Source organism: Haliotis rufescens, unplaced genomic scaffold (assembly GCF_023055435.1).
Source record: "Haliotis rufescens isolate VD_foot unplaced genomic scaffold, xgHalRufe1.0.p SCAF_2, whole genome shotgun sequence".
Taxonomy (NCBI): Eukaryota; Metazoa; Mollusca; class Gastropoda; order Lepetellida; family Haliotidae; genus Haliotis; species Haliotis rufescens.
The window spans coordinates 69,249,465-69,270,662 of NW_025963890.1; the positions used below are offsets into that span (position 1 = coordinate 69,249,465).

The following is a 21,198-nucleotide window of genomic DNA, read 5'->3' on the forward strand; positions in this document are numbered from 1 at the left end:
ACACCGCCACACCCCCACACTAACTACACACCGCCACACTAACTACACACTGCCACACTAACTACACACCGCCACACTAACTACACACTGCCACACTAACTACACACCGCCACACTAACTACACACCGCCACACGAACTACACACTGCCACACTAACTACACACTGCCACACTAACTACACACCGCCACACTAACTACACACCGCCACACGAACTACACACTGCCACACTAACTACACACCGCCACACTAACTACACACCGCCACACTAACTACACACTGCCACACTAGCTACACACTGCCACACTAACTACACACTGCCACACTAGCTACACACCGCCACACTCCCACACTAACTACACACCGCCACTCTAACTACACACCGCCACACTAACTACACACTGCCACACTAACTACACACTGCCACACTAGCTACACACTGCCACACTAACTACACACTGCCACACTAACTACACACCGCCACACTCGCACACTAACTACACACCGCCACACTAACTACACACCGCCACACTAACTACACACTGCCACACTAACTACACACTGCCACACTAGCTACACACTGCCACACTAACTACACACTGCCACACTAACTACACACCGCCACACTCCCACACTAACTACACACCGCCACACTAACTACACACCGCCACACTAACTACACACTGCCACACTAGCTACACACTGCCACACTAACACCAAACCGCCACACTGCCACACTAACTACACACTGCCACACTAACTCTTAACTACCCAAATAACTCTTAACTACCACATTACCTTCTAATGTGTGATCCACAAAACTCCCAACTTTGAATACATCAATGCACAAGAAACATTTTGATATTTACTGCTTTTATAAACAGAAAATGATGAAAAACAATACAGCAAAAATATCGTACATTATGCAATAATAGTGTTTATCTTTGCAAAATATTTTAATAATAAACGCAACAATGTTTAAAAAACAAAACGCTTTAAATGCAATGTGGTAGTGACTAGGTATTAAACAATCTTCACGGTTGAGTGGAGATCACTCGTTTCTCTTTTACGATCACAGGAGCGATAACAGATGAAATTTAAGTGGTCATTGGAGTTCAACAAGAAAAGGTTGACAGAGAAAAAAACAGAGGATCGTCTCGAATGAACCCACTGATCACAAATGCACTCTGTCCGGGAAGAAACGTTACTGAGCGTTACAGAGAGGTGTCCGGCACACTGCTGCGGCATAGAGAGACTGGCATCGCCTCCGCTGCTTCCCCTCCCAGGTTCGCAACTGCACAAGAGTCGACTCAACCTTTAACCACCACGACATGAATCAGGAATGAGTGTGTGAGTAATACGCCGCTTTTAGCAATATTCCAGCAACATCACGGCGAGGGACACAGAAATGAGCTTCACACAGAAGCAAACCCGCCGTTACACTTAACACAAAATGCATTATTTTGATTTACATCTCATTGTCAGAATGGTGCCTGCGTTCATGGGACCGTATGCTTTACCAATTGATTCGCAGAGGGTAAGTCAGATGAGGGTACAACTTCTTTCTTTCCTTTTTTTTGAGGGCGGGATGGCATCAGGGGGGCAGCTGTACACACGGAGGCGGATCTGCGTGTCCTGCTTGTGCCTGTGTTAACTCTGAATGTGTATTGACTTGAGATGGGGATTCTGTGTATGTCGGTAATAGTGAGATTATTTCCCTTGTCCTGTTTGATTGGGTACCTGTACCGAAGGCATCCTGGTGACATTCGTCCTTGGTATCAATGAACACAATCCGTGAGTAGTGTTCCTGTGTCTCGGGCTTGGCGCTGTCCAGAGTGACCTGTCTGTAGGTGGACATACCACTGTCTGAAGAACATGACCATGTCTCAGTGTGCTCATCACCATGGGAACCATCCTGCAGCCAGGGTGCTTCTGGGGCAGAAGATAGTTCTTCCGGAAGGACCTGGAGTCCCGGAAGTGAAACGTCCATCTCGATATTTCCAAACACATCTGAACAGTCCTGTCTGGGGTGATTGCTAAGTTGGAGAACATGGGGGATGCTATCGGGGGTGATGAATTTGCCTGTGTCTCCTCTGTGGGCTTTGTTGTTGTCTGTGTTAGTGTCGCCCGGGTTGTTTAACAACAGGCCCGCTTCATCTGGCTGTAGGCGCTGCTCCTACAACAGAGTGACGGTGAGTGAGTAGGGGTTGAGCCCACACTGTGAGTGAGGATAGGTAGGCTATGTTCATGTCTACCAAATGGAAGGCCTGAAGTGACCACTTATTGGAAACCCTTGAGCATGAGTATAGTGTTGGAACAGCGTGCGTGAGCGTATGTGTGCGTGTGCGTGTGTGCATGAGTATATGATTATTTATATGAGTGTGTGTGAGAATGTGTATGTGTGAGAGAGTGTGGGTGTGAGAGAGAGTTTGTGTGCATGTGGTGTGTGTGTGTGGGCGCGTGTGTGTGAGTGCGTGTTTGAGAGAGACAGTGTGTGTATGTTTGTGTGTCAGTAGGCGTTCAAGTGTTTGTGTGTGCATGCTTGTTCTGTGTGTATGTGTGAGAGAGAGAGAATGTGTGTGTTTGCATTGTGTGCGTATGTGTCTATACGTGTATTGTGTGTAATATATGAGTGTACGTTTGAGTGTGTGTGTGTGTGTGTGTGTGTGTGTGCGTGTGTGTGTGTGTGTGTGTGTGTGTGTGTGTGTGTGCGTGCGTAATGTTTTCGCTTCTCACGGCTTGTATGTATGTATTTGTGTTTCCGTTCTTACCACAGATATTGAAACCTCATCGTCAACTGTAAACTGCACCAACCTAGGCATGGTAATCGTAAACCGCTTACAAAGAGAGTTCCTGTTGTACAGTCTTACAACGCTGAAAGTGAAAAAGGAGAAATATTAGTTGAACACAGCGTCAAACATAGGGGCCTATAAAGAGAGGGTATATTCTATATTCACATAAGCAGGAAGATGCTTTCTGAAATGAGGTACACCGTAGGCTTGTCCAATTCAGGAATTCAAGTCCAGTGATTGACATCAAGAGCATCGATCTACGCAAGTGGGATACGATGACGTGCATAAACCAAGACAGCGAGCCTGACCATCCGATGCCGTTAGTCGCCTCTTACGACAAGCACGGGTTGCTGAAGATCCGTTCTAACCCGGGTCTTTACGGCTGAAGTTTCGATGGTCAGCACGGGTATGATTATCAAGTTTATGATTAGCATGGGTATGATTAGCAATGGTATGGTGATTCCAAACTAAGGATCACCACGTGTGGGTTTCAAAATAAAGGAACAAAAAGGAGCAACACAATTATTAGACTACGTACATGGCAAGCCCAGCAATAAATATGACAGCAACAATGACGATCAAGACGATGAGCACAGCTAGCATTGGCATATTCTCGTGGACGACTGTTACTGAAATAATATGTTGAGAAGAAGGTGAGGCGAAATAGGGTTCAACGTTAACGTTCAAGATTGCACTTATATAGCGATATGCATTCGTCCGGACTAATGCCGGTTTTATAGTGCTATCCCACTGAGATACCATGCCACAGTTCAACATGAATACCCCACTCAGACGCAGCATACAGATTCCGAGCCGACTCGTCCTTGTTTTAGCCCATAAATGCTGAGCGTCAGACAGAGTAACAAGTACAATCTTTTAACGTATTTTAGTATAACACGGCCTGAGATCGCTATCCGGGCGGACGCTCCACGCACGGAGGCGTACAAGTAAATCAATCAATCAATAAATCAATACAAAAAAATGTCATAAGTATACACAGGGTCGTGCAGATGAAGACGTAACAATTACATATAGTCTTACATTTTGTTGGAGTATTCCACACCAGTTTGGACCTGACGCTGTCGACGTAGTGAGAGACGGCGTACTGCCATTCACACCGACTACACGATACTCTCAGAGGGTCAAGGTTTTTTATTGCAATAGAACGACGCCCTCCTTGGACAAGTTTCTTCTGTATGGCGTTCTGAAGCAAATGACAACAGTAGACAACCAGGTAAGTCTACCTTCGAAGGGGAGAGGGGGCGGGGGGGGGGGGATGTAGATTAACGAAAGCCTAAAGAAGTTAAATATGCTGCGTGAAAGGCCACAATTGCATCACACCATTCATACAATTCGAAAATGTGTTACCAGTTCACCAGGAAATTTCCGGATTAACAAGGTTTCACTGTATAAGTCTCTAAAATATATTTGGAACAGGGCTGAAGATGATAGTATGTTATCGATACCAGATGCCATTGACAACTCCGGACACATCTTAATCTGGACACTTTGTATTCCGGACTGACATGTACAGTAACTACAAGAACGTGTATCTGTGAAAAAAAGTATCTGGATTGTAGGTGTGTCAAACTGCCGCTATCCCTTGCCCTAATATGTGAGTATCGAACTTATTGCCATAAATGCTTTGTATCCCGACGATTCGAGTTAGAACTGGTCTTCAGTAAACCATGAGGCGACAAACGGAATCGGGTGGTCAGGCTCGCTGAATTGGTTGATGTATGATTTTATGTACATCGATGTTCGCGATGTCAATAACTGGATTGTCTGGTCCAGACTCGTTTATTTACATATAGCTGGAATATGACTGAGTGCGGCGTTAAAGAAAAAAAACAAACAAATGCTATGTTTCTTACCATGCATTTCACAAGCTGTGGAAAGCTGTCATTTTGATACCCGAAACACCACGAGACAAAGACGTTGTTCAGGTTTCTTCTTCCAGCGATGTAAGCCCACTCGAGTCTGTGGTTAACCTTGTGTACAGTGTCAACATACTGTACGTCTGTCAACAGATGAATGTTGATATACAGCCTGGTATTTTACACTGATTCGTTTAAAATATGTATATGTCTTTTGGTCCTTGGGTATTTCTGTCAGAAGGAAGACTGTCAGAAGGATGGAAATAAATATGTAAAGCGTGGATTTAAAAAATCTACACGCATGAATATTAGGTACAACCAATTTAATCATCGGAGAGGGGCTTCTAAACATGTTTTAGGACCACACAGTACATTTATCTTCAGGAGTGAGTGAGTGAGTGAGTTTGGTTTTACGCCGCTTTTAGCAATATTCCAGTAATATCACGGCGGGGGACACCAGAGTGAGTGAGTGAGTGAGTATGGTTTTACGCCGCTTTTAGCAATATTCCAGCAATATCACGGCGGGGGACACCAGAAATTGGCTTCACACATTGTACCCATGACTGGAATCAAACCCGGGTCTTCGGCGTCACGAGCGAACGTAACCACTAGGCTACCCGACCTCCCTTTTTCTCCAGGAACACATACTTATCGTAACAGCCGACTAACGGGATCGGGTGGTCAGGCTCGCTCACTAGGCTCATGCATGTCATCGTATCCAAATTGCGTAGATGGATGCTCATGATGTTACAGGACTGTCTGGTCCAGACACGATTATTTACAGGCTGCTGTCATATAGGTGGAAAATTGTTGAGTGCGGCGTTCAACAACAGCTGAACCCACGATCAGCGGATCCTTATATGGACAAGGTACGCAACTCCGTATAGCGAATTGGAGTGCATTAGATGACAAAGAAGTCACTGTCCCTTTAATCTATTTTCTAAAATGTCATAATATTTCTCACCCAAATCACGTCTGTTTACATGGAGTTGAGACGGATGAGCAGACCAGCCATTTCGAGTGGCGGCGTTCACAAGTACAGTCAGGTTGCTATGTCCGGTGATGTTGACGGTGGTCGAGTGGTCAGTGGTGTACAGTGGCTGTGACAGACAACAGGTGGCCTGGACGGAGTAGTTGACAATCACCCCTCTGCTAGCATCCCGTGGAACAGACTGTAAGATTGAACCAGATCATAACATGCACATGCATTATTATCATATTCACCAATATATCCTTGAAGGACCGAGGATGATCGGATCTGCCAAAGCTAATTATCATGTCTTTCTTGTAAATAAAGGGGGCTTGGGTGGCCGAGTCGTCTAAGGCGCCGCAATTCGCTGTGCAGAGTTGCGTCCCTTCGGCAGGCCAGAAACCTCTGATTATGGGTTCGAATCCCGTTCCACCCCGATTATGTTTCTAGGTTTGTCAGCACCATACCCGTGCTCATGGGTTTCACCGAAGTGGTTAACGTCTGAGACCTGCATCACTTCGAGCTTTCCTCCAACATTAAGCTGACATGCCGTGATATAACTGGAATACTGTTAAAAGCGGCGTTAAACCCAACTCACTCACACACTCTTGTAACTAAAACGACGAAACGCATTCAAGAAATCTTTGCTAAAAGCAGAGTCCATTCCACGATTCCGACTGTGTCAAAGGCATGAGCATATGGATCACTATCGAATAGTGATGATACCCGGTGATCGCAAAAAGTTGAGTGTATCCTGCAACACGAATGACTCATCACAAACGCATGCAAAGGCAAATCAATTGTTAAAAGGCAACCAATCTCAGGAACAAAGTCAAAACAGGGAATTGCATCGGACATAATTTTTGACACTGATTCGCGATTTTGAGGGGAATATGCCCCACATATCTTCCATAAACTGTTTATGCTGTGTGTTTTGTAACCCTGAACAAACAACTTTTGAGTAAGGGTCGCATGCCGCATGTAAGTTACGGGAGTTCAGAGGGTATCGTATGAATTACTTACACTCCAGTAGACCTCCAGCACTCCCGGTGCCACTCTGCTATATGCACTCTCTGGTATCACTGGGCCTGAAGCTGGAACTAGAGGACGTAAGATCCCTGATCAGTGATGTGGAATATTTAACATAAACGTCAACACCAGAGAATAAGAAGTCTCCATTATCCGCCGAAACAGATTCCATTAGGCGTAACAGGCAAAATAGCGGTAAAAAAAAATATATAAATGGTTCACTGAAAGTGGGCAATGACACCAGGTTTTCGCGAAAAGTTATTTTTCCGGTTTATATTATCTATATGACTTTGTATATGCTGATGCCTTATTTTGAAGTAACAATGACATAGTCTTTTCTTGGCCTGAAATAAAAGCGAAATTCGTTTTTCTTTATTAAATGACCCGTGAAGATTCCGGGTTAGAATAGGTCTTCAGCAACCCATGCTTGCCATAAAAGGTGACTATGCTTGTCCTAAAGGCGACTAATGGGATAGGGTGGTCAGGCTCGCTGACTTGGTTGATGCATGTCATCGATCCCAATTGCGTGGATCGATGCTCATGATATCAATCACTGGATTGTCAACCAAATCTTTATTGAATACATTTTCTTGTTTCATAAAATAAGGTAAATCGGCAGTTTCGTTTTCTAACGGACAGTGTGTTACATTCTCAGTTGTCTCCCATTTGTCTCTTAGGAACTGTTCCTGTATGACACCCGTGTTTTGTTTGGATATTTCATGTGTTCAGTGACAGAATAGACTGATTACTTCACTCTGATGATATTCACACTGACACCTCGCCTTAAAGTTCTGGTGGCATCGAATACTAGTATATAGTGAGTCATCGTTAATCGACACAATCGGAGCGCTGATATTACTTACAGTTCTCGTTAATAAGGCATCAAACCCCAATAGCTTAAACAGGGTTTTTGTCAAACAGAACTCCATGACCCGGCATGATCCTATAGTTTCTAGTGTACATGTACATGCGTATATGGGATTCCTGATGTCCAGTGAGACAGAAGCGCAGTGGGTCAATTGTTACGACGTCACCTAAAAACGTTACTGGTGTCATGAACAACGAATGACGTCGTCTCCATGTTGTTATGTTGCTGAGCAAAAGCGACTGGATATTGTATAAGGATGGTTATTGTTTAAATGAACACTGCACTGGCTAATTGAGAGATGATGTAACGATTTTTATGACTTGTTCATTGATATGTATGATGGTTGGTTGGTTGGTTGGTTTGTTGTTTAACGCCGCAGTCAGCAATATTCCAGCTATATGACGGCGGTCTGTAAATAATCGAGTCTGGACCAGACTATTGGGATCGATGACATGCATCAACCACGTCAGCGAGTCTGACCACCCGTCCCGTTAGTCGCCTTTTACGACAAGCATAGTCACCTTTTACGGCAAGCATGGGTTGGTGAAGACCTATTCTACCCCGGAATCTTCACGGGTCGATATGTATGATGGACAAGCAACTTGGGAAATATAAAAATACCAAAAATGATAACACACAGTGAGGATTAATTACTCAAAGTAGTTTCACCAATGCCGAAACAATACCGAAATACTGTTCAAAGCTGTTTTCGCTCACATATTTAAGAAATGAACGACGAGTGGGAGTTGTACAATGAAGCACGGCAGGGAGAATAAACCATGAGAGACGCAGACCCGAGCGGTTTATTCTCCCTGCAGTGTTTTATTGTACGATAAACAACGACAACGAGTCGTTTATTTCTTATATGAGATATTAACTTTATGCACAGTCTCTTCAAGGAAGTTGATACAATGTACAAGCTTTAACAATATTTACCCACATTATTATAATGATGACTCCCTGAACAGAATCCGACATAGGCAATGTCGGACAAGTCCATTTTACGAACAGGTGGGTTAGGTTTGATATTTTCCGCATACTCTCACAATCCTCAGGTCGATTAACTGCACCTTGTCTCCCAATACCGATTGTCATATCTCTCCCACTTTTAAATGTGTAATTAGTTTTCTGTATTTTCATTTTAGTTTTTGACATTTTCATTTTAGTTTTTGACATTTTCGTTTTTGTTTTTGACATTTTCATTTTAGTTTTTGACATTTTCGTTTCACTTTTCAGCGATTGAATATCTTCTTTACACATAATTTATCACATATTTGTAAGATTTGCAAAAGGTTACGATAAAAGTAAGTGAAATATCAAAATATGGAAAAACAGACTCCATGTCCCTTATGGGCCACCGTAAGCTATCTATATAGAGAAATACTGACCGTCTTCGAGTGTTGCATTTGTTGCATTCTGTGGAGGGCCGCGGAAGCCCTTTCTGTGAGGTCGTGACCTGACTGTCACGGTGTAGTTTGTCCAGGGCTGCAGGTCAGTTAGAACCACTTCAACATCTTCATCCTTGGTCTTAACTTTCTTGACCTGTGATCGCAGTGAACATTCTTTAAGTCGAAACCAATACGAGTTATCCGTAGGTCTGGACAGGCGGCGTGTCATGATACCACACAACAGTTACTGATCCTCTCGGAATCATAGCGTTACATCTCCGACATATCGAGATATGGAATTCGAGTTAACTATGTTGTTTAGAATACGGTAATGAAGTCATTATTATGTTTGTGTGTATTTCCCTTCGAGACAGTCAATTTTTTTGTTTGAATGCAGCAAATGTTTTCTAGTGTGATATTTTTTTCCAAAAGACGACAATGCAGGGGCTCTCAGGTGGACCCATATGATGAAAAAAACAATGTATGTACATGTTCATCTTAGCTGATAATAAACGTTACTTACATGATTCAAGTACAACACAGAGTATTTATAGGTTTCGAAGTAGGGATGTCTGTCGTCAGGTTTCTTCCACGACACCCGTAACGCTGTACTGTTGATGGCTGTCACCCGCAGAGCTCTGACTGGCCCGGGTTGTACTACAAACACACAGCAAATAGAAGAAAGTGTCCTGATAATTTGTACATAGTTTGCGTCCATGTATATCCACCCTTCCACTCTCAGACGTACTGCTCGGAGACACACCTCACGACACCTGTTGTCACACGGAATCTTGTGTCACACACTGTCTAGTGTCACACAACATATGGTGTCACACGCTACCGCTAAACAGAGATCTAGGTAAATCCCATTTCGGGTCATGTCAGAACGACTTTTCATCCGACCAGTCAGAACGTCGCTAACACAAATAGGGAAAGTGACAATCGGGATGTGTTTTTGTGATTCAACCTTCAAACGGTTAAAACGGGGTATTCCGTACGACAGTCACGGCTCCACGACTGTTTCCGCCAACATCATCGTCTATCTGTCGCTTAAAAGGGACAAACATTTGAACAGAGGAGACTTTGCACATCCCGTTGGAAGTACTGCCACACAATCTGGGCCATCTCATCATTGTCCAGTGTTCATATTTTGAATCGAGACCTTTGTCAAATGTTTTCAAAGCATAGTCTGCAATGAATTTAGTGCCGTATAGCTTGAGAAAGCTGTTTTCTGATTGGTTAATGTCGACTTCTTGTAAGTGGTTTCATTGGTCGGTCAAAGTTCACGGAAGATCAAATATATTCCTGTATTATGTTTTTCTCTTCTTCTCCCACATGTACAATGTACCAAATCTTTCTCTTTCACTCCCACATACACATCTGTATCACGTCTTTCTCTTCCACTCTCACATGTACGAATGTATCAATTCATTCTCTTCCACTCTCACATGTACGACTGTATCAGTTCTTTCTCTTCAAGGGGCGGTCGGGTAGCCTAGTAGTTAAAGCGTTCGCTCGTCCCGCCGAAGACCCGGGTTCGATTCCTGACATGGGTACAATCTGTGAAGCCCATTTCTGGTGTCCTCCGCCGTGATATTGCTGGAATATTGCTAAAAGCGGCGTAAAACCATAGTCACTCACTCACTCACTCATTTTCTCTACCATTCTTATATGTACGCCTATATCAGTTCTTTCTCTTCAACTCTCACATGTATTCCTGTATCAATTCTTTCTCTTCAACTCTCACGTGTACGACTATATCAGTTCTTTCTCTTCCATTCTCACATGTACGACTATATCAGTTCTTTCTCTTCAACTCTCACATGTATTCCTGTATCAATTCTTTCTCTTCCACTCTCACATGTACGACTATATCATCTCTTTCTCTTCAACTCTCACATGTACGACTTTATCATCTCTTTCTCTTCAACTCTCACATGTACGACTATATCAATTCTTTCTCTTCCACTCTCACATGTACGACTATATCATCTCTTTCTCTTCAACTCTCACATGTATTCCTGTATCAATTCTTTCTCTTCCACTCTCACATGTACGACTATATCAATTCTTTCTCTTCCACTCTCACATGTATTCCTGTATCAATTCTTTCTCTTCCACTCTCACATGTACGACTATATCAATTCTTTCTCTTCCACTCTCACATGTACGACTATATCATCTCTTTCTCTTCAACTCTCACATGTATTCCTGTATCAATTCTTTCTTCTCTTCCACTCTCGCATGTACGACTATATCAGTTCTTTCTCTTCAACTCCCACATGTATTCCTGTATCAATTCTTTCTCTTCCACTCTCACATGTACGACTATATCAGTTCTTTCTCTTCCCTCTCACGTGTACGACTATATCAGTTCTTTCTCTTCAACTCTCACATGTACGACTATATCATCTCTTTCTCTTCAACTCTCACATGTACGACTATATCAGTTCTTTCTCTTCCCTCTCACGTGTATTCCCGGAGGACATCTTTCGCTTCCGCTCTAATGTGTACGTCAGTATGAAATAGTTCTCTTCCACAATATGACTCTCTGTAACGTATTCTAACCGTTTCGGAGTTAAACCTGATCCAAGATAATCTGATACTCACTATAATCTGTAGTTTTTATTTGTCTGCACATTGACTCTGTCCAAGCATCCTTTCCCCCTTTCATGGTGATCTTCATCTTATGAAAGTTGTCACAAAACTTCAGGTCATCACAGTTGTATTCACATCTCCCAACAGCGGTGTTGCATCTCTTCCCAGTAACGACATCCGGACATGTGTCATTTTTACTGTGAAGAACGAACTTATCAGAGTACATCATACATCATTCATATAGTTTTCGTATAAACGGATGCGACGGAGAAAGTAAAGCCTCCTTGTTATCTGTGTCCGCGTAATTCAAGTTTACAACATAAACACACCTACAACGTCAGTGTTGCATCTTTTCCCAGAAACGACATGAGTTTCTTATGACTTGTCTGGCGTAAAGAAGTCGCAGAGAACAGTTTCTCCCTGTAAATCATATTGAACGATATTCTTTACAGACCTATGTACATCCTTAGTCTTCACAAAAGAAGTCTAGTATTAAAAAGTTGCAATTATTTGTCAATAAAGCCCTAAATGTGGGGCAACGGCACCTGTCTTAACAGGATATTTGAATAGTCAATGTGCTTTCCTCGGGGAAAGCAATCAGTATATAAGGATTATTACTATCCTATATATGTAGTAACCTGATCTCATAGCTGTTGTATTATGTTATATTATTCTTGTATATAGGGCTCTGGCCTCAAGTATAGAAATAAGAAAAGTCATCAGGACACATGAGTCCGTATTTACCTGCCGACATCACACAATCAACCATACAAAGAGTTGTCATATTAAGGGACGGGGAAAAGTGTACTTCACAGCGATTATCCTTTTTCGTTTTGGTTTGTTCTATTTTGTTTGTAGTTGAACTACGCACTCAGCAATATACAAGGTATATGACGGCGACCTGTAAATAATCTGTTCAGAACCAGACAATCGAATCCATTTGCTTTCCTCTTCAGACAAGCATAGGTTGGCACCTATTCTAACCCGGAACTACTCCCAAGGGGTCACCAGCTATCGTTATAAGGTAAGGGATGCTGGAGGAGGCAACTACAAGTACTATTCTTGGTGTGTTCATGTCGCCAAGATATATAGCCTCCCTCCCTCCCGCCCTTTATCTCTCCCCCCCCCCCCCCCCCCCCCCCACACACACACACACACACACACACCCACCTCCCTCCCCCAACCCCCAACCCCGCAGCAGTACCATCACTCACTAATTCAGACCCGTGAAGATCCGGGTAGACTTCAGCAACCCATGCTTGCTGTAAAAGGCGACTATGCTTGTCTTAAGAGGCGACTAACGGGATCGGGTGGTCAGGCTCGCTGACTTGGTTGATGCATGATTGTCGGGTCCAGACTCAATTATTTACAGACCGCCGTCATATAGCTGGAATATTGCTGAGAGCGGCGTTAAACAACAAACAAACAAATAGAGAGACACTCACTCACTGCATGTCTGGTGTGTTGGCCAACTAACATCGTATCCTAATGGCGTACATCAATGCTTTCATCTTTAGCTGCAGGTGTATCCTTTCTGGTGGCACTTCAGGCCGTTTTGAGAGCAAAGGAAACCCAGGGTTCTCTTATGAAAGTAAACATGAGGACATGTTCAACTCACCTGAACTGTGAACACGTGGTGCATGTCGTGTTGCTGCTGTCAATGCCGTCACGGAGGTCGTAGTTACAGGTGAGAAGCCTCCTGGCATACAGGACGCAGGTCATGTTCTCCGGTTGTGTGGGGTCTGAGAAATAGAAGATAAAGGTAACTGAATGAACACTTGCAAAAGGTATAGCTATTGGTCTCAGTATATAATAGCTCGTTTGATATTTTGAGACTGATTAGGGTGGGTGATGGGGTAGATCTGAACAAAGATTTAACGAATATTTGCACCACTCTAAATTGTGGGGATGTAGTTAGTATGGACTGGTTATTGCGCGTGTCAATGTCCAGCCTATCGTAATGCGTATCTATTAGTTATGACAAAGTGCGGTGAATTCGCTTCACTGTGGGATTTGCTTGATCAAGGACACGTTACACTGCCTCTTACCTCCTGCTGTCAAATCAAACAACGTTGCTATGGCAACTAAAACGCTGAAAGTATACAGCATGGTCGTGCAGATGCAAAGTCGTCCTTGACCCTTCCTTGATTAAAGGTTACGTCATTCATCCTACAAGGTAAAATAAAACTCACATCAAGTATTATGAGCAGAATTTTTTTCCATCGTAATCCTTCAGCAAAGTCAGATGAGCAAACAGGTGATAACAAACAATTATTTATTTAAAGCATGGCACTCATGATATACTGAACAGCATTGAAAACGCACCACCATGAAAATGGATGTATTTTTATCCGGGCTTAAAGGGGAAGTGTACACGCAAAAATTACTTTCTTTCTTTTTCTAAACAAAACGCAATTTTAGAATTAGTTAGTATCTGTGTTTGAAAATATACACTCATTTTTTTCACAGTGAAAGTAGGAAGCTCACAATAGTGTGAAAATGATATGCCGTTATGAGGCCTTCGTTTTTCGAGCTAAACAGGCCTGAGTTATCTCCCTTAGATTATGACGTAATTGGTGCCAATTCAACTTGGTCCCTGTCTATTCTCAACGCAAAAGATATCAAGTACAAGTTTTCGGTAAAACAACATGGCCTACGACACACTCCGGCGCAGTGGTGACTCAGCATAACACTATGCTGGCTGGCATCTGAGACGCTAGAATCACACACCTGTACCTACACCACGTGAAGCCGCTCTAACAAAGCATGATGACGTCATAATGTTTATCAATTGGCACCAATGACGTCATATTGCAAGGGGCATAAGCCATGGTGTTTTTGTTATGGAAATAGAATACTTGGTAAATGTGAAAAATATAAATCGTTTTAATGCAAAACATATGTTGATTAATTGTGATATTTTTATATTTTTGTCTATGACACTTCTAGGTTAACACTTTTATTGTGGAAAAAGTACAAGAAAATTAGGTTCATTTCCGTGTGAACTTGCCCTTTAAGTCATATGAAAATATATAAGTGAATGAGTAATATACGACGTTCTGGACGAAGCATGAAGAAGAACAGCTCGTCAAAACACATTCCTAATTTTTTTGTGAGCGAAATCGCCAAAACGCAACAAATTGCGTGCACATCATGGAAAACGTGTTTTGTTTCACGGGAAGCATGCAGAATAGGGCTATAAAAGACAGACTTTTAAAAGCCACATCACTTGTTGTTGCAGACGTAAAGGGTACTGACACAAGAAATGCCAAGATTAACAGCAGAGGAACGTGAACGTGCCTTGGGCATGCTTCAAGTTGATACGTCAAGTAGAGTCGTTGCACACCGGTTTCAATGCCATCATTCAACAGTCCTCAGGAAACAGCAGATACCAGCAGACAAGAACCACCAGAGATCGACCACGTCCGGGTCAACGTCGTGTAACTACACCACGTCAGGATCGCCATATTGTTCGTCGGCATCTTCGTGAGCGTACACTTCCGGCTACCAGGACTGCAGCGACTGTACAAGGCCGACGGAATTGATCAGTGCTGACACCGTACGTCGACGTCTCCGCTCAGCAGGGCTACGTGCTCGACGTCCATATGTTTGACCCATACTCACTGATTGACATCGAAATGAACGTCTGCGTTGGGCCAAAAAGCATCGCCATTGGAGATTGCGGCAGTGGCATGGTGTGCTGTCCTCTGATGAGTCCTGTTTTCATTTACGGAATGCTGACGGTCGACTGCGAATGTGGCGTCGACGTGGAGAACGTTACCACAATGACTGCGTTGTACAGACAGATCGATGGGGGGAGGGAGTGTCATGGTGTAGGGCGGCATCAGTCATAACCATCGAACAGAGCTCCATGTTTGTCGTGGGAGAGTTATTGCCCTTTACTACAGGAATAACATCTTGGCAAATCACGTCATCCCATTCTTTCATCAGCACCAGGATATGCACACCTTCCAGCAAGATAATGCAAGAGCGCACCCAGCACGTGTTTCAACACAGTACCTAGCGAACAATAATGTGCTTCTGCTTCCATGGCCAGCCCTAACACCCGATCTATCGCCAATTGAACATATATGGGATTACCTGGGTCAACGCCTCTCACGTCGTCCGCAAGTACAGAACCTGAGAGAACTTGAAGATCCACTACGTCAAGAGTGGAATGCCCCAGAACACTATTCGCAGACTTATTCGATCAACGAGAAGACGTTGCATGACCTGTGTTGCTGTCAATGGCGGACATACCAGATATTTAACCCTATGTGTCGTCCTTACACTGATGACGTAATTGTAATTACTGTGTGGTATTCCTGTTTCCTTTGTCGTCTTTGTGAATAATCCGTCTATGTCTGTTCTAATCAAAATCGGTCATTGCTCAAGTTGTTTTTGTAATATTTCAAGATGTATTGCTGGTGCGTTTTCAATGCTGTTCAGTATATATGGGTCCATTCTCTGTCAACGAAAGTTCGTTTGAAGGCGTCAGTAACGGTTATCTGACCGTGGTTGCATAAAATCACTGAGTTGTGTGATCTACTGATTACCTCACACACGATTTCGCCGAAATTAATGTTAACAATATTGAATAATATTTTGAATACAATTATTAAAACAGGTAACAAATATAAGTAGAAAAAATAAACAATGAACAATTATAGTATCCAGACAGTGTAATTACGTGATTAATTTGCGTACTTCAGCGTTACGTGCTTACGGTAATGTCTTTGCGATGGGGAAAGAACATCAAACCTCAGTACCCCCACCCACCCACCCCCACCCATGCGACATTGCCTGGGTGTGTCATCCGATGCGGGAGCATTGCACATTTCTCCATCATCATAATCCTCATCATTTACATATTTATTGGAATTGACCTTTATATGTATTTGGGTTATTTCTTTTTTGGATAATAACCACCATAAGTGAAAAACAATATTGAAGTCAGTTCATAAATGAACATGTATGGCACGAAAAAGGTATGTAGATGATTTATAATATGAAACTGAACATGATATCAACAGTATATTTGCATAATCTCTGAAACCGTCGAACGTCTTAGATATCAGGTTTTGACAACACATCTGAGCCGGCGATGGGTCGCGTTCCGTGTGGGGTGTAGAAACACGTTAGTACGTGTGAACTGGTAAGATGTTGGACGAAGCCCTTAAGATAAATATTGATGCCTGCATATCTTAACACAAGGAAGTAGCTCTAGAAAATCAAGTGATCGCTTTTTCCTTTCGGTTCAACTTCCAGACAAAAAGATAATGTGTTGATTGGAGAAACGAAACGAGTTTGTTTATTTTATCAAAAAAGCAAGCGTCGTATCCTTGCGCTCGGAAGTGGTGTCAGATTACAGTCAAGTGTAGAGAAGTTCAGACACGGTATGAGGACACACTTTTTGGGTGCATGGCGTTCTCGTGTGAGGGCGTGGGAGGTGTCGGAGGTGTGGAGCGGGTTGGCGGTGTTTATGGTTTCGTCGTTGATATCAATACTACCCTCCGTGTTTATAGCCCCTACTCATGTGTTAACTCCCCGAACACCTGTTGGCACACCGTATACTTGTGTTGATATGTCCTATAGTTGTGTTGGTATCCCGTATACTTGTGTTTGTAACGCGTATACTTGTGTTGATATGTCCTATAGTTGTGTTGGTATCCCGTATACTTGTGTTTGTAACGCGTATACTTGTGTTGATATGTCCTATAGTTGTGTTGGTATCACGTATACTTGTGTTGATATCACGTAAACTTGTGTTGACACCTCGTATACCCGTGTTGATATCACGTTTAGTGTGATGATATGTCGTATACTTGTGGTGGTATCGCGTCTTCTCGTGTTGGTATCACGTATACTTGTGTTGGTATCACTTCTACCTCTTTTAGTATCATGTATACTTGTGTTGATACGCCGTATATTTGTGTTGGTATCACATTTACTTCTGTTGATATGCCTTATACTTGTGATGGTATAACGTATACTTGTGTTGGCATGTCGTATATTTGTGTTGGTATGACGTCTACTTGTGTTGGTATCACGTATATTTGTGTTGGTATCACTTCTACCTGTTTTGGTATCACATCTACTCGTGTAAGTATCACGTCTACTTGTGTTGGTATGACGTCTACTTGTGTTGGTATCACGTATATTTGTGTTGGTATCACGTACATTTGTGTTGATATGCCGTATACTTGTGTTGATATCACATCTACTTGTGTTGGTATGACGTCTACTTGTGTTGGTATGACGTCTACTTGTGTTGGTATCACGTCTACTTGTGTTGGTATGGTATCACATCTACTTGTGTTGGTATGACGTATACTTGTGTTGGTATCACGTCTACTTGTGTTGGTATAACGTCTACTTGAGGTCGTATCCTGTATACTTGTGTTGGTATCCCGTTTACCTGTGTTGATACGCCGTAAACTTGTGGTGATATGTCGTATACTTATGTTGATATGCCGTATATTTGCGTTCATTGCTGTATAATTGTGTTGATATCTCGTATACTTGAGGTGATTATGGGTATTTTTTGTGTTAATATGCCGTATATTTGTGTTCATATGCCGTATACTTGTGTTGGTGTCCCGTATACCTTGTGTTGATATGCCGTATACTTGTGTTGATATGCCGTATACTTGTTGACATCCTGTATACATGTATTACATGGTCAGATGCCGTATACGTGTGGTCATATCCCGCATACCAATCATGATACGCCGTATAGCTATGGTGATATCCCGTATACTTGTGTTGATGTTTCGTATACCTGTGTCCACGTCCCGTATACACATGTATCAACACTGCTCAACATCGACTGACACGTCATGTCAAACAATAATAAGTCGTAATCATAAAACAGGACATGCCTTCATACATGCCAGGCTTATCTGTAGTTAATATACTGGCAGCTGACCAGCTTGGTGGACTTAAATCGAGTATATATAACTGTAATATTGCCAATGTAACAAATCTCTTCACGCATTGCGAGTGAGTGAGTTGGGTTTAACACAACTTTTAACAGTATTCCCTTTATATCACGTCGTGTGAGCTTAATGTGGGATTAAAGCCCGAAGTGATGCAGGTCTCATATGTGTGCCACTTTGGCGAAACCCACGACCACAGGTATGGTGCTGACAAATCTGGAAACATAATCGGGGCGAACCGGGATTCGAACCCACGACCCTGTGTTTCTTGCTTGCCAAAGGGACGTAACTCGGACAGCGAATTGTGGCGTTTTATACGACTGGGTCCCCCGTAACCCTTTTCCAAGTATATATACCATATACATAGAGTATATACTATATATAACATGTGAACCATATATAGCATATGTAACACTGGATATAACATATGTAACAATGTATATAACACTATATAATATATGTAACACTGTATATAATATATGTAACACTGCATATAATATATGTAACACTGTATATAACAAATGTAACACTAGATATAACACTGTATATAACTTGTAACTGTATATATCAGGAGTGACCGGGTAGTTTGCGTTGTTGAGTGAGTGAATGAGTATGGGTTTACGCCATTTTCAAGCAATAACTCATCGGGGAAAGCCAGGAATTGGCTTCACACTGTAACCCTGTGTGACATGAACCGGGCCTTCAGCGTGACGAGCGAATTCGTCATTTTTGTTTCCATTTATATCCCTGCTCTTTTTACCGAGAACAAGGCCGATTTAATATGTGAGTATATCGCCAATATTGATCAGTAAAGAGTGAGTGATTGAGTGAGTTCATCGGTGTTTTCTGTTTTATTACACGTCGTGTCGAATGGAAGCCCGACGTGATATATGTCTTATCATTAGACGGGTATTGTAGTCAGAGTCAGTCTCATCAGGTTGGTTGGTTGGTTGGTTTGTTGTTTACGCCGCACTCACCAATATTCGAGCTATATGACGGCGGTCTGTAAATAATCGAGTCTGGACCGGACAATCCAGTGATTGATATCATGAGCATTCGATCCACGCAATTGGGATGGATGATATGCCTCAACCATGTCAGCGAGCCTGACCACTCGATCCCATTAGTCGCCTTTTACGACAAGCATAGTCGCCTTTTACGACAAGCCTAGTCGCCTTTTACGGCAAGCATGGGTTGCTGAAGACCTATTCTAACCCGGATCTTCACGGGTCCAACCTCATCAGAGCAAATCAGGGTTCGAATCCAAGATCATGTTTCTGGCACACCAACAGGAGGCAACTCTGCACAGTTTAGCCACCCGTATTCCGCTGCTCAGTTTGTTTGCTTGTTGTTTAACGTCCTATTCAACAATATTTCAACTACGTGACGGCGGCATGTAAATAATTTAGTTTGGACCAGACAATCCAGTGATTGACATCATGAGCAACCATCACGTAATTGGGATACGATGACATATATCAATCAAGTCAGCGTGCCTGACCACCCGTTAGTCGCCTCTTACGACGAGCGTAGGTTGCTGAAGGCTAATTCTACCCCGAATCTTCACGGGGCCCTGATCGGTACACATCCTAATTGCGAGATAATCACGATAACAATCTGTCGATGTAAATACTGCACAAATTTAGTTACTTGAAAGTGTTCGATAACCTCAAGATAGACATGAAGTTCAACTACTAGTGTTTAAGTATTTCAGTATTCCATTGTTGAGAGAAGGGGCCGATGTATCCAGCAGAAAGGACATTAAAAGGTAAACAAACCGAAGTTGGCGTTTAAAATATGTAATTGAATGGATACGTTCCAACTAATTTGAAATCAAATCCAAGATATCATTCCAATTACAAATAATGAGTTTGGACCACATAATGATTGAAATTGTGAGCATCGATCCATGCCGCCGTGTCACGATGACACCCTGTCAACCACGTGATCAAGTTCGACCACTCGATTCAACTACCAGCATGGGTTGCCGGAGACCAGTTCTAACCCGGAATCCCTAAAGGGAGATTTTACAACGTTCTCCAATAATTAATCTGTTTGATTTGTTTGTTTGTTGTTTAACGCCGCAATATTCCAGATATATGACGGTGGTCTGTAAATAATCGAGCCTGGACCAGACAATCCAGTGATTGACATCATGAGCATCGATCAACGCAATTGGGATCGATGACATGCATCAACCAAGTCAGCAAGCCTGGCCACTCGATACCGTAGAGTCGCCTCTTACGACAAGCATAGTCGCCTTTTACGGCAAGCATGGGTTGCTGATCATGAAGACCTATTCTACCCCGGATCTTCACGGGTCTAATCTGCCTCAACACACAAGGTAAATAATACACTTGTTATGCTCACCTTCCGTCCAACAGCTGGCACTCGGGTGTCTCACACTTCCCTATGAGTACTCCTGTTTATATTTACAAACATACGGAAATCAAAACTCGGCTTCTCCAGATTAAGTGGAAAGAAAACAAATATCTTTTGTTGTAGCTTTTCGCCACTTCCTCGTTGATAACAACTATGTAAAACATGGGGCTAAGACATTCAGACAAGATATAGGCGTCCCCAAGGCACCCTCATGTTCCCCTTCTTGTTGATCTGTTTCTTAATAAATATGAGTCGGAATGTTTGCGCGGATTTGTAAAATCAAAACGAGGGAGTTTGGCCAAGAAGGTATAAACTTCAGGTACATCGAAGAACGGGTATTATTCAATCAGGGCCAACA

The 21,198-nt window shown here is 42.7% G+C and overlaps 1 protein-coding gene across 1 annotated transcript; it reads right to left on the reverse strand.

Annotated features, from left to right (window-relative positions):
* Positions 1 to 928: 928 nt before the first annotated feature.
* On the reverse strand, positions 929 to 21,027 carry LOC124115363. The gene is made up of 13 exons (XM_046476310.2): positions 20,829 to 21,027; positions 13,569 to 13,689; positions 13,139 to 13,262; positions 11,533 to 11,717; positions 9,446 to 9,579; positions 8,923 to 9,076; positions 6,661 to 6,737; positions 5,632 to 5,839; positions 4,665 to 4,810; positions 3,832 to 3,994; positions 3,329 to 3,419; positions 2,770 to 2,872; positions 929 to 2,174 (listed from the first exon to the last, which is right to left on the reverse strand). Exons 2-13 carry the CDS (start codon positions 13,627 to 13,629, stop codon positions 1,593 to 1,595), a joined length of 2,028 nt encoding a protein of 675 aa, XP_046332266.2. The 5' UTR covers positions 13,630 to 13,689; positions 20,829 to 21,027; the 3' UTR covers positions 929 to 1,592.
* Between the last annotated feature and the right edge of the window lie 171 nt (positions 21,028 to 21,198).

Bases quoted from the DNA above. Each gene is read 5' to 3' on its own strand.
- LOC124115363 (XM_046476310.2), bottom strand. From the start codon at position 13,629: ATGCTGTATACTTTCAGCGTTTTAGTTGCCATAGCAACGTTGTTTGAT. The intron at 13,263-13,568 runs GTAAGAGGCAGT...TCTATTTCTCAG, and splicing joins GTTTGATTTGACAGCAGGAG to ACCCCACACAACCGGAGAAC. The intron at 9,077-9,445 runs GTAAGTAACGTT...CTGCGATCACAG, and splicing joins CTGTGTTGTACTTGAATCAT to GTCAAGAAAGTTAAGACCAA.